The sequence below is a fragment of the Carassius carassius genome, chromosome 10 (assembly GCF_963082965.1).
Source record: "Carassius carassius chromosome 10, fCarCar2.1, whole genome shotgun sequence".
NCBI classification, from domain to species: Eukaryota; Metazoa; Chordata; class Actinopteri; order Cypriniformes; family Cyprinidae; genus Carassius; species Carassius carassius.
In genome coordinates this window covers 24,363,924-24,377,039 of record NC_081764.1, presented here as the reverse complement: position 1 = coordinate 24,377,039, position 13,116 = coordinate 24,363,924, and the positions used below count along the sequence as shown (strand labels likewise).

At 38.8% G+C, this 13,116-nt stretch overlaps 1 protein-coding gene across 6 annotated transcripts in view; it reads right to left on the bottom strand.

Moving 5' to 3' along the window:
• LOC132151986 (histone-lysine N-methyltransferase SETD5-like) overlaps window positions 1-13,116 on the bottom strand; it is a 52,774-nt gene that overhangs the window by 29,333 nt on the left and 10,325 nt on the right. For 4 of the 6 annotated variants that reach the window (XM_059560581.1, XM_059560580.1, XM_059560582.1 and 1 more), the window contains 2 exons: window positions 7,878-8,117; window positions 3,204-3,306 (listed from right to left, as the gene is read on the bottom strand). In XM_059560581.1, coding sequence (XP_059416564.1) covers window positions 3,204-3,306; window positions 7,878-7,948 — 174 coding nt within the window. In that variant the 5' untranslated portion in view covers window positions 7,949-8,117. Of the gene's footprint in view, window positions 1-2,186; window positions 2,512-3,203; window positions 3,307-7,877; window positions 8,118-13,116 lie in introns of those variants that run through there. The other 2 variants (XM_059560584.1, XM_059560585.1) reach the window with 1 other exon arrangement.

Here is a 13,116-nt window from a genome sequence, read left to right as displayed (position 1 = left end):
CTCAAAGCTCTTATATTGATTACATGGGAGTTTTTTTTACAGTTCAGGCTGGATTTAAAAATTGTCGCTAGGCCTCCACCTTTACCCGTTGTTCTAGGACAGCTAAAGAAAGAGCATGACGGAGGAAGGAGCTCTGAGAAGGGGAATAACTCACCGGGTTGAACCCATGTCTCCGAAAGAAGCATACAGTCAAGCTCCCGGGATCGAAAAAAGTAATTTAACATAAAAGTCTTGTTAGACAATGATCTAACATTAATCAGTGCCAAATTAAGAACAGTGTCCTGTGTGTGTGGTAGTTTGGCTCGAGCCAATGAACGGAGATTCATGAGATCCACGCCGCGCTTGGCCGTTTGTGAACGCCGGGGAACAAATTCCTCCACTGGCACACGCAGCTGATCCACAGCGACGACCGCTTCAGGTTGTATCGGGAGTAGCCACCTCCTCTTGAGGTACAAAGAAGGACATACAGTTGGAAAGAAGAAGTCGTGTTGAAATCCCAGTCCATTTTTCCGCGTGTACCGTAGATATGCTCTTGCTCTTGCCACCACACCACCTCGCTTTCTCTGCCTTCTGTGGCGTTTCCTCCGCGAAGCTGTACTGGAGGTAAGCTGCAAATACGCCGGCAGAGCTGGGAGTGTAGAAGGGAGTGCATCCGAGGACTGATTCCCATAACTAACATTCGTTGTCCAGACAGCATGTTGATCACGAATAGAAAAAAGAGTTTGGCGATCGTATACAAACAGAGCTGTGACATTTTGATAACTTAAACTAATAATAACAAACAATAAACAAAATAAAACCGGGAGATGCTGCGCCGTGCACACTGCTGGCGCCATCATCCATCCAGGAAGTTTTCTTCTGTTTTCTTCTTGTTGTCTTCTACCCAACAACTGACATCCATCAATCAGAAGGAAATATAAATCATGGATTTAACGGATGAGGTAAAGTTTTATAAATGTTGTGCTCTATGTCATAAATTTCAAACGCGAGTTAAACGATTTGCACGAGTAGATTACATACAAAGTCAATGCAAAGACACTATCAGACTATGGATCAGACGCGTCCTCGCGCAGGTCTAGAGACGCAATGCCCCGCATTTGGCCTGTATGCCCCATAATACTAATCTTTTTGGTCGTTATAGCATACGTTTTCTGTAAAAATACGAATCAAAACAACTCACCTGTCGAGTAAAACACAAGTTTACGGGAGCTGTCCTTGTTGACAGAACCAGCGGCAGACGGTAAAAAGTTATTATGTTCCATAAATAACACAATCCACCATAAAACGTGCAAGAATAAGTAGCCTAAATAAGGAACTGCTTGAAGCAAGCAAGTGGTTTGCTGGACGCTAGACACTACTTCCGCATTTGTCCACGACACTGTTGTCATGTGGTTTCTACGTCAGTAAATGCGGTCACAAAGGGTAACTAACGTCATTGACAGGCGAATGCACTGCCCCGTGTCACTGTTTAGAATGGGAATTTTCTCATAATTTACAAGTAGTTGAAAACATTAGAGATAAAATATATAACACTAGCCTAGTGGTCTTTGGATATTTTACTGCAAATATCTTACAAATTGTACCTTTAACATCACATTCTCTTACAAACACATTACCTTCATCAAACAAAACCCACTGAGTTCCATCAGCAATGCAGTCATCATTAATCACCATTTTTGCTTTAAACAACGTTTCATGTTCTTCCCTTTCATCAGCTGGCAATAAACCCAATACGGACATGCATGCTTTAAGCTGATCACATACCTCAATGAGCTCTTCAAGTGCACTCTGTACCTGAAATTGGTCACCCTTGGAATAAAACCTTGCAAGGATTTTCTTATATTCTTTGCCTTATTCAGCTTGGCTTTTCTGACAGCTTGCAACTTATCTAATTCATCAGATAATGCTTTAAACTAAAGCTTTACCACGCATTTTTTAGTTTGTGCTTCCACATTGCTAACCACACTGTTTGATTTACTAGCAGCTGACACACCAGACCCCACAATTTTATCTGACGTTGCGTCGTAACTCTTCATAAGGTATAGACTATTTTTAATAGTTTTTTGCAACAAACTGTCAATACCAAAGTCTATGATCTGCCTGCATCGGCGAACAGACCTTTTAATGCATTTTTATTGTATGTGCACCCAACATTAAGCCATTAAACAGTATAGCGCTTCACGTACCTCAGCCTCAGTGTGTTGTGCGCCATTAGATGATCCGCTGTTACTGTGTTCATCAGGCAACTTTAGAAGTTATAAATCCAGCATCGCGATGTCCTTTACAGTGATACATAACTGCAGAAGTACTTCCCAACACAGACGAAATCCATCGACTCCCCGTTAACATTGCGTCCTCTTTGTTTTGTATCCAAATATGTCAAAGTTTCCAAACACAAGTTCAATAAGCCAAGTTCAACAAGCCATGTTTTTTTACACGCTTACTTTGTTTGATGTAATGTTGTTTTCTTCCTTATTGCATGTCTCCATAATGAACAAGATGATCTTTCTTCTGTTGCATCGATATACACAGTTTATTGGATCCACAAAACACCAAATTGAATAATGTCAAATTCAATATCCAATACATACACCAAAACAAAGTTTACAATGTGCAGCAGTTTCGCGCTTGTTTCCCTGCACTACGTTGCTATGCTTTGCGATGTGGTCAAAAACCTTTTGCCTTTCCAGGTCAAACGCCTACCTACAGCACAGTAGGAGGGCTACGTATTTACTAAAATCTTGTATCGTTCACAGCACCACTCAATGGTCAAAATGTGAATAAAATATCAGCTTATTAAAACACATTTAAGCTCCTACATGCATTAATGAGGTGCTATGGGGTTACACATTGTCTCAAAAGACATTATCACTTAATGGACCCTTTTCACAGACTGTGATGATGCATTTTAATGGTCAGTACATTCAAGTACATTCATAACACTTTGTATTGTACTACCTTTGCATCAAATTACAAAAAACTAGTTACCACTACTGTGAGATTGTTTGTAATACAGCGTCTATGGGAGTGAAGGTAAATTTGACATTGTTTTCTATTCTGTCATTTTTCTTTTTCAATTTGAGTAAAAGGGAATGCTAAAAAAAACGAACTATGATGACTTCCGCTGCTAAGAAACCCATATAAATGTGAAAAAGGTCCATCTTTAATTTGTAAAAATAAAACAAGAATAAAAACCAACTTACAGCATAGGGAAGGCCCCCATATCCATGACTCTGTGTATTCCCACAGCTGCGACTTGAGTAGTTTTTCTCATTTACTGCTGGGCTCGCTTCAACTGACTCAGGACTGAGAGAAAGAAAGATTTTTGAGAAGCTGGCAAACAAAATGCTAGTTATAAATGTAAATGTAATTTTTTGATCTCCAGATGACTGCCAGAGACAGTGCTTAACAATAGTGGATAATCAAAGTGCCAGTCAGATAAGATATACTGAATGGATATATCAACAAAAACATCCGACCAGCAACAAGAAATAGTGCAGGGCACTAGTGGATTGACCAATAACAAGACTTGAACAAGAGCTCAATTGAAATGTAATTACGGTCAAACATATTGATGCGCAGAACTCATGTTCAAATAGAAAAACTAAAATGATGCATAGTCCACCAAGGAAACTCCTTGCAAAGGTAATCCAAGATAAAGAGGCAGCTTTAGTGGAATGACAAGCGACTGCACTAGGTAATAGGTATGAGCCACTGGGCCTTTCTACAGGCTTGAGTGGTAACCTTCACAATCCAAATGGCTTCTGCTTTGACACGGGAGGACCTATGGCTAGGCGATTTCACAGAAAATGTTAATCTCGATTTTTTTTCAGAATGTTTGACCGATTTTTTTAAAGGTTTTTAGCTAGTCAACTTAATTTTACTACAACATGAGTCAAGTTAGTTTTTAATTAACCCTCTAATTAAAGAAAATTATATTCCTAGTGCAGCACACCTGAAGTTGTCATCATGATGTAAATGTTAAAAGGAGACATATTATGCCCCTTTTTTACAATATGTAATATAAATCTCTGGTGTCCCCAGAATGTGTCAGTGAAGTTTCAGCTTATAATACTCCACAGACCATTTATTATATCATTTTGAAAAAGCCTATTGAGTGGAAGCAGAAACACTCTGTTTTTCGGGCCTGACTTTTAAATGCAAATAAGCTGCTGCTCATCACCCCCATTTCCAGAATAGAGCTGTGCCATTACAGCTCAGACCTGCTAAAAACATCTGTTTGGGTTCTGATTATCATGTTTATCACACTGAAATCAAGCATTTTAAATCATATTAGTTTAAACTTCTGATATACGGTTTTGAGTGCACACATCCGAAGTACACGAACAGAAAATGGCTGTCACAGCATGTGAGTACCAAACTAAGTTCTCATTCACGCACAAGTTTACGTTAAAAACACGAGTTAAAAAAACATTTGGTTATGTCTGTGAATGTAAATAGCTGGGAAATAAATTGCATGTTATTTTAGATCTGTGTGGCAGCAGCTAAATACAGTAAATAAATCAATATCCACTGCTCTCTTGTCTCCTCTGGGACTAGTGATTGAGTGAACAACAGCAGGTTCACAATCCACTAGAATAGTTGCTCGCATCCCTGTTCCTGAAGCCCCACCAAAGCAAGCACGTTTTCCTAAAAAAATGAACCTAGATTAAGAGGATGGGGGCTCCAGGAACAGGGTTGAGATCCACAGTACTAACAAAAGGCTGGACCAAAAAAGCCACACTAAAGTTGTTAGAGAAAACCCAAACACACCCATCCATCCAAAGAAGATGAAATTTTCAAGTGAAAATGCCACATATTTCACCCTAAAAGTTTTAGGAGTAGAGGTAACTAAATATGGATCAGCAGGCCATCAAGGTGCCGCAGAGTACTCTGTGCTTGTGCAGGAAGACACTGCGTAATATAAAAGTGGGATATGGGGTAACAGTATGGAATTTAGTCAATTAAGGGAAAGCAAATCCTGCTTTAGATGGCTAGACTTCTTTTGTCATTGCAAACCATGAGCAACACTGAGTGGTCACTTCGGATGCGAAGTTCCAAATCTGCTTCAGTGAACCTCTGCACTGTATTTGAGTGAAGCCTCAATTCTCCTGTTTGAAACTAATTTCTGGAAAGAGAATCTGCTACCTGATTATCTGACACTGGTTGTCAGAATTTCCAACTATTTCCACCATCAATGCACAAATACTCGCCGATTCAAAGTTTGCATTCTTTTAATTCAGCTAAGAGAGCACAATTTTTATATTAATCATATGTCTTCATGTGATATGAATTTACAAGTAAGAGTTCATCAAACCCAAACTTGAAGGCATTTGCATGATCTTAAGATCTTGCGTCTCCTGCATTCGCATGCATATGTAAGTCAATGGAATGAAAATTAGTGTGACCTTCCCTTTTAACTGCAACTGATCAAACACACCTGAACCAGGACATCAAGGCCATGCAGTATCCCTATAACCTGTAGAAGTATTCTGTGCTGCAAAGTCACACTAAACCACAATTGAAGTTGTAAAATGCTGATTTCCCAAGCAGTGTAATAGAGTGACAGACATTGTTAGAGAAATCAGAGGTATCCCAATAAATACGCTTTGTCTCTTTTACAAATAGTCCCAGCTTTTGAACAGAAAAAGCCTGGTGTTTTAGATAGCTTGCTGTGTGTAAGGCACATTTTAAATCTCATACTGATTTGAGTTCTCATACTTTTGGTTCTTTTTGCCTTGATATTTTACAAGCAACAAAGCAAAACAGCATCTGTTAAGTAAAAAGTACAAACAAGTGATTAATTCCCTTTAAGTGACTCCAAATGAAAATTACTGTCTTCTGCAGATAAGGTGGAGTATCACAAAACAACTGTGGTCCCTGTTTACATTCATCTCGCATAATGGTGGCTTCTGCTCCTGGGAATGGAGAAAGTTCCAATCGATCACAAAAAGCTAGACCACGAATATCAAAAGTATGGGAATACTTTAAACAGAGGCCAAATAAAATGTCCGTACCACGGCAGCACAACTGCGATGCACGAGCACCTCAGAAGAAAACATCCTGGCGCTCTCTGACCTCAAAAGGACGAGCCATCTGTGTATTTATTATTGCCATTGTTGCATTCTTACCTGCTGTGTTTTGGTCGAGAATTAATTAGTATATGGTAGGTAATAATGGTAATGCTAATCGCTAACGAAATAAATTGTAAACATACTGTATAGGTTACTTTGGTGACAATGAAACAATATTTTACCTTTTAATTTACATTAACTGGTTGTTAGAAGTTGTTTAGGCACAAGTAGACTTAAAATTAACTACGAGATTTACATTAACAGTACACTGTAATCTAGTAGAGTATGTAAACTTATAGATAAATAGGCTACTAGATTTTTGTTTACTTTTGGAACAAGCCAGTTAAATAAATCATAATCATATATACGTGATTAATAAAAAATTATCTCATTAGTTAAAAGGAGTTTAAAATGCTTTCTGTATTTCATAATAAATTGACAAATTCACTACAGTCTCTGAAATACAATTAATATTGTAATCAAAGTACGGTAATCATATTAAACATTGTAATTAACCATATTCAGTTCATTTAAAAATATGCAGATTTACTACCCTCTTTGAAATACATTATGTAGAATATTATGTTAGAAGTTGTACTTTGTAAAGTTCTTGTAAAATTATCCAAAGTAATAATTAGCTAGTCAAAAAAAAAAGAACACTAGATTAATAAAATAAAAAATAATCGCTAGATTAGTCGACAGTCGACATGTTAGATAATAATAATTTGCCATTACTGACCAAAATATTTGCGAACAGTTTTAAAAAAAGGTGTGCTCCAAAACAAATACAGTGTGGGCGAACATAAGCACATCATCAGAACATCACAAAAAATGTAATGCATTAACAGTTAACAAAGAGAAATCGAATCTTGACATGTAATGTACGACGTGACGTGTAATGTACGAGTCGAAAACACTAGGCACGTTAACTTTGTCTTAAGCTAGCGAACGATCCAGCGTCAGCGCGGAAAGTGAGGAACTAATTAATTAATAAAATTTTCGTCGCGAATGTTGATCTTCCTTCAAAAAACACCTGGTAAAAGAGTCGCACGATAATGCGCATCATCACTACGACGCGGCATTAGATCTGGCTTTTGTTCACACAGCACTCATTCCGGGACTGAACCCGGCAATGTTACTAGGTCCCCGACCCGGGATCAGTCCCGGGACGTGTTTGCTTTCACACAGAAGTCGACCCGGCAACGTTCCAGCAATATGCCGGGTCCGACGTGCAGGGGCTTAGGGGTTAAGTGTCTTGCTCAGGGACACACTGGTGTCTTATAGTGGATTCGAACCTGGGTCTCTCACATCAAAGGCATGTGACTTATCCACTGCGCCAACACCACCCCCATTCATTTTTTAAATGAATCCGGTATGCCCATCTATACAGGCTAACATGCAAGATAAAATTGTTCAATTTATTTTTCTCAGTCTACACTAATGCATTTACCTTCACAGAATTCCACTATAAATTGCATATTTCTATCTTAATTTAAGTACTATGGAGATACTTAACCATGGAGAAAAAAAAATGCAATAAATAAACAACCTCACTACTCCTTTTTCACCAAAATGGTGATGTTCTGGTGCCAGAACCCATTCTTGGCCAGTGCTCAGCCGGCTCAGTGTTTCCACAGACTTGATAACAGGTTATGTTGCAGTGTGTTATGCCACTATAGTCCAAAGTATATTGAAACTAATTTTTTGCTGTGGAAACGCATGATTCAGGTTAGGAATAGGCACCAACCAGGAACCCACAGCAGAACCATTTTGTTGGAAAAGGGGCTCAGAACAGAAACTTACTCTGATCCAGCGGCCATATCGGTGTAAGGTGTCTCAGGTGTGGTGACTCCCAGTGTGATTACTATGCTCATGACGTCAAGCGCAGCAATGCAGGGAAGGGAAGGGGATGGGGATGGGGGGCGGGGAGGGGGTGAGGGGAGGGAGAGGGGAGGGATGAGGAGAATCAAGGCCTCCTAATGGCAGCAGTGAAGCACTCCTCAGATGGGGCGCTGCTATACCACATCATGCACATCAGGAGACCTAAAACCATAGACCACAAAAACAGAGAAGGACAGAGGATTAGTTACATGTCATGTGTGTAAATACAGCCTTAAAAACTTGCAAAATTGATAGCACACACAAAAAAAATGTTGCAAAATTTTCAGCTGGCTTTTTATACACCATTCATATTGGTTTGTATAGCTCTCGAGTGTATAACATGATTACTGTAAAATGTAGTCTCTTGTCGCTAAACTGTGGTACATGTCTTTACTCTGCAAGAATTAACTGAAGAAAATCATCAAGAGAAGAAGAACAATACAAAAGGAAATGTCTTTGAGACTAAAAGTTCCATTCTATCATACGCTTTGTTTTTTTACATTAAGTGTAATATGTGCAAGTTAAAGTGGGCCATCTGAGATAATTCACATCACCCTCAATTACTAAAAAGTAGTGCTTTTTCGCAAATGACGCCATTACGTTGAGCGCAAAAGAACCGGTGAACCGTTTTCTTCAACTGGTTTTTTGAGTCGAACTGTCCGAAAGAACTACTGGTGATCCGAAAACCGATGCAACCGGTTCTTCACTCGTAAACGAGTTAGTCTATTGTTCGTTACCTGGCTCGGCTCGGTGTGCATCTTCAGTTCTCTCTTCACAGCAGTTCAGTCAGTGTACTGTTTGAGTACATTAATTACTCCGGGATATTGGTTTGTTTGAACTCAGAGGGAGTGTCAGCCACATGAAAAAAAGTTAACAGCTTAAGTCATTTGTGGATTAATGAGTATTAGAGATGCGAACCGTTTAAAACGATTCAGTTCGATTTGGTGAACTGAATGATTCGTTCGTGAACCGGATATCCAGACTGTTTTGTTTTGAACTCTCTCTCACAACAGACACGGAAGAGAAGACAATGCTGAATAAAGTCGTCGTTTTTGCTATTTTTGGACACACAAATGTATTTTCGATGCCTCAAAATATTCTAACCGACCCTCTGATGTCATATGGACTACTTTGATGATGTTTTTCATACCTTTCTGGACATGGACAGTATACCGTACACACAGTTTCAATGGAGGGACTGAGAGCTCTCGGACTAAATCTAAAAATATCTTAAACTGTGTTCCAAAGATAAACGGAGATCTTACGGGTTTGGAACAACATGAGGGTAAGTTATTAATTACATAATTTTGCTATTTGGGTGAACTAACCCTTTAATGCAACAGATTTCTCATCTGGCATATAAAATGCAGTTTATTTGTTTCCAAAATCATTTTAGTATTCATACTGAGTTAGGACAACTTGTTATTGTACTGAAGTCCAACTGTTGGTGTTGAGCCGAACTTTAGCATTCAGGAAGTAAATTTTACACTTTACACAAACCAATTTGAGACACACAGTTTTCAGCATAATTAGGCATCTCCTTCACTGATTTCCATATAACTCGCATAACTTACATTTCACAGGTATATCCTCCAATCCGTAAATGTTAGAAAGCCATGGAAAATATTTACATAAATTTTTCTGTAAGAAGTTCATGAGCCTTCTGCTCTGGGATTCTCCGCTAAACTTCAGTGAACGAGCACCGCCTTGCACATGTGCGCCAAACAGACAGAGCTCAATTAAATAGGAGTGCTATGATTATAATAACACAAGTTTATTTTTATGATAGCACTGAATACTAAATAATAGTAATATTTCTATCACAATGCCTTTATGTTAAAATGAACTTTTATTTTGCAAACCTCTACGTACACCTTGGCAATATAATCGCCATTGGCTAGTAAAGTTTTAGTTTACTCGCCAGACTGACACGACACGATTCCAATCAGCTTATCTTTGTAAAATGGCACAGCTTCTTAAATCTTAGCTTTTTAACCAGTCAGTGAAGCATTATATTATGGTATTTATACTATTTAATGATAGAACTTTAGTGATTAGAACTAAAACTTGATAACCATGTATGAATGCATATTTGTCATTTTAACTGAACTTAAGACTGGTGGTGATGCTTAAGATATTTTTGGTCATTGAGGCTTTCTGTAAAAAAAAAAAAAAAAAAAAAAAAAATTATAGATCACATGAATTATTATTAAAAGATAATACTACTGCTAATTCTGCACTATGGATTGATGAGCTGCTGGGTTCATGAATATTAATCACGTTGTCTACGTTCGGTCAAACTGATTTGCTTAAAAATCAAAACAGGGAAGGTAATAGATCAGCGCCAGCCAATAAAATTACCATTTGTGCATTAGCCGCACACTACCGGAGAAACCGGCATATCTTCTACTTGATCGAAAAAGTTGAATAACTCTAAACGAACTCCATTATTTTGACAGGAGAAGACAACAAAGAATATAGTTTACATGTAGCGTGTCGATTCAGCGAGGTAAGACTCTTGCTCTCTCTCTCTTTTTGCATGTGTGAGAAACAGCGCTATCAGCAAAGCGACGGCGAGTCATGCGCCTTCACACAGAGATTACAGAGCATCAAATACAGGTGTGCTGTGCGTCCATTGAGATGAACTGAAAAAGTACGGATCGGTTGATGGAGAGCGAAACCCAGAAGCGTTCAGTCAGTGTTCAGCGAGTGAAAATGTGCTAATCTTGAACACACACACTGGCGAGTAAAGTCTAAGAATTTATTAGCCAATGGCTAACAATAGACCTAATTTAGTCGCCCAGAGTAAAATTTAATCGCATGCGAGTGATTTACTCGCAACGTAGAGGGTTGAATTTTTACGGGTTGCAGTGAATACCTTTAAATTGACACTGGTTTTACTCAAATTAAACGGTAAAGTGCTTGTGAAGTGACACAGAACAGTCCTTGTGATGTTTATATATTTATGTCCTCATTGAGACGGCAGACGCTGAAATTTCTGCAAGCGTCATGCGCTTCAGTCTATGTAGTAAACCTTTCATTCATTCACACAGAGACGCACAAAAACATGCAGGATTCAAATTTCAACCAACTTTTGCGGCTTAACATTTACAGATACTGGTCCATATGGAGATTTGATTTGATTAATTTATGCTAACTTTGAAAAATATGGAGCCAAAAGAGTCTCAATAAAGATAAATGCACACACTACATTCACATATGCACACATAGGATTCATACATGCACATACATGATTCATAAATACAAACACAGGATACACAAATGCGCACAAAATTCACAAATGCACACAATTCAGAAATACAAACAACATTTACAAATGCACTCAAGATTCACAAATGCACAGGACAAGATTCAGAAATGTATTTCTGATGCACACACATATATCTTGATTTACAAACTGCTTGCGGTCTGTGAACTTCACTGCATTTGTGTGTGAATTTTGAGACTCCCCTGACTTGGCTCGACACACAAATGCCTTTTTTTAATCAGGGAATGATCTGCAACCAATCAGATATCTCCCTTCTTTTAGCCAATCACAAGAACGCACTCCACGTGGGGGATTGTTTACTTATAAGCCAATCACATGAACGCGTTCACACAAATTGAAATTGTATGAAAATACAGATGTTTAGATTACAATTCAGGTTTATTTTTTATTATTTTTTACAAGATATACATTTAAAAATGTCTCAATACATACAGCCCAGTGACTGCAGAAAAAAAGTTAACCATGGATTCATAAATTTGCAATAGGCAATTATATCATTTTATTGAAATATTTTAATGAAAGTAAAAAAAATATTTACACCTTTTTGAATATTTAAATATATTTAAATATCCTTTTGGATGCAATATAGAAGTCCCTTTAATTATAATATTCGGTCCCTACATGACTCTCCGACTGCGAAAAGTGGGTCTCCGGCTGCGTGAGGAAAGTGAGTCGTTCGCTTAGGAAAGTGAGTTGATCTCTGCGTGAGGAAAGTGAATCGTTCGCTGAGGAAAGTGAGCTGCTCTCTGCGTGAGGAAAGTGAGTCGTCCGCTGCGTGACTCGTGAGGAAAGTGAGTCGTTCGCTTAGGAAAGTGAGTTGATCTCTGCGTGAGGAAAGTGAATCGTTCGCTGAGGAAAGTGAGCTGCTCTCTGCGTGAGGAAAGTGAGTCGTCCGCTGCGTGACTCGTGAGGAAAGTGAGTCGTTCGCTGCGAGAGGAAAGTGACTCTCCGGCTGCGGAAAGTGAGTCTCCTGCTGCGCAAAGTGGGTCGCCGGCTGTGTGAGGTAAGTGAATCGTTCGCTGAGGAAAGTGAGTTGTTTGCTGCATGAGGAAAGTGAGTTGTTCGCTGAGGAAAGTGAGTCGTTCGCTGATTGGCTTATAAGTAAACAATCCCCCACGTGGGGTGCATTCTTGTGATTGGCTAAAACAAGGGAGATATCTGATTGGTTGCAGATCATTCCCCGTTTAAAAAAAGGTATTTGTGTGTCAAGCCAAGTCAGGGGAGTCTCAAAATTCACACACAAATGCAGTGAAGTTCACAGACCGCAAGCAGTTTGTAAATCAAGATATATGTGTGTGTGCATCAGAAATACATTTCTGAATCTTGTCCTGTGCATTTGTGAATCTTGAGTGCATTTGTAAATGTTGTTTGCATTTCTGAATTGTGTGTGTATTTCTGAATTGTGTGTGCATTTCTGAATTTTGTATGCATTTGTGAATCTTCTGTGCTTTTTAAATTTTGTGTGTGCATTTGTGAATTTTGTGCGCATTTGTGTATCCTGTGTGTGTATTTATGAATTATGTGTCTGCATGTATGAATCCTATGTGTGCATATGTGAATGTAGTGTGTGCATTTATTTTTATTGAGACTCTTTTGGCTCCATAGAAAAATTCCCTGACTGCCCATATTAAAATGTAAGTTTCATTTTCATAACTGGATTTTGAGATTCCGTCCGCATTTTCTGTTTCGCGGAAATCATAGCGTTGTATGCGTCAAGAACCAGTGTTGTGCCCAATTTCGACCCCCTGCCGAATTATTACCCCCCTAGTATTGGTAGGTTTAGGAGTAGGTGTGGGGGAGGGGTTAGGATTAGGGGTGGGGTTAGGATTAGGCAATCAGGTAGCGACTTGAACAAGGGGGGTAATAATTCGG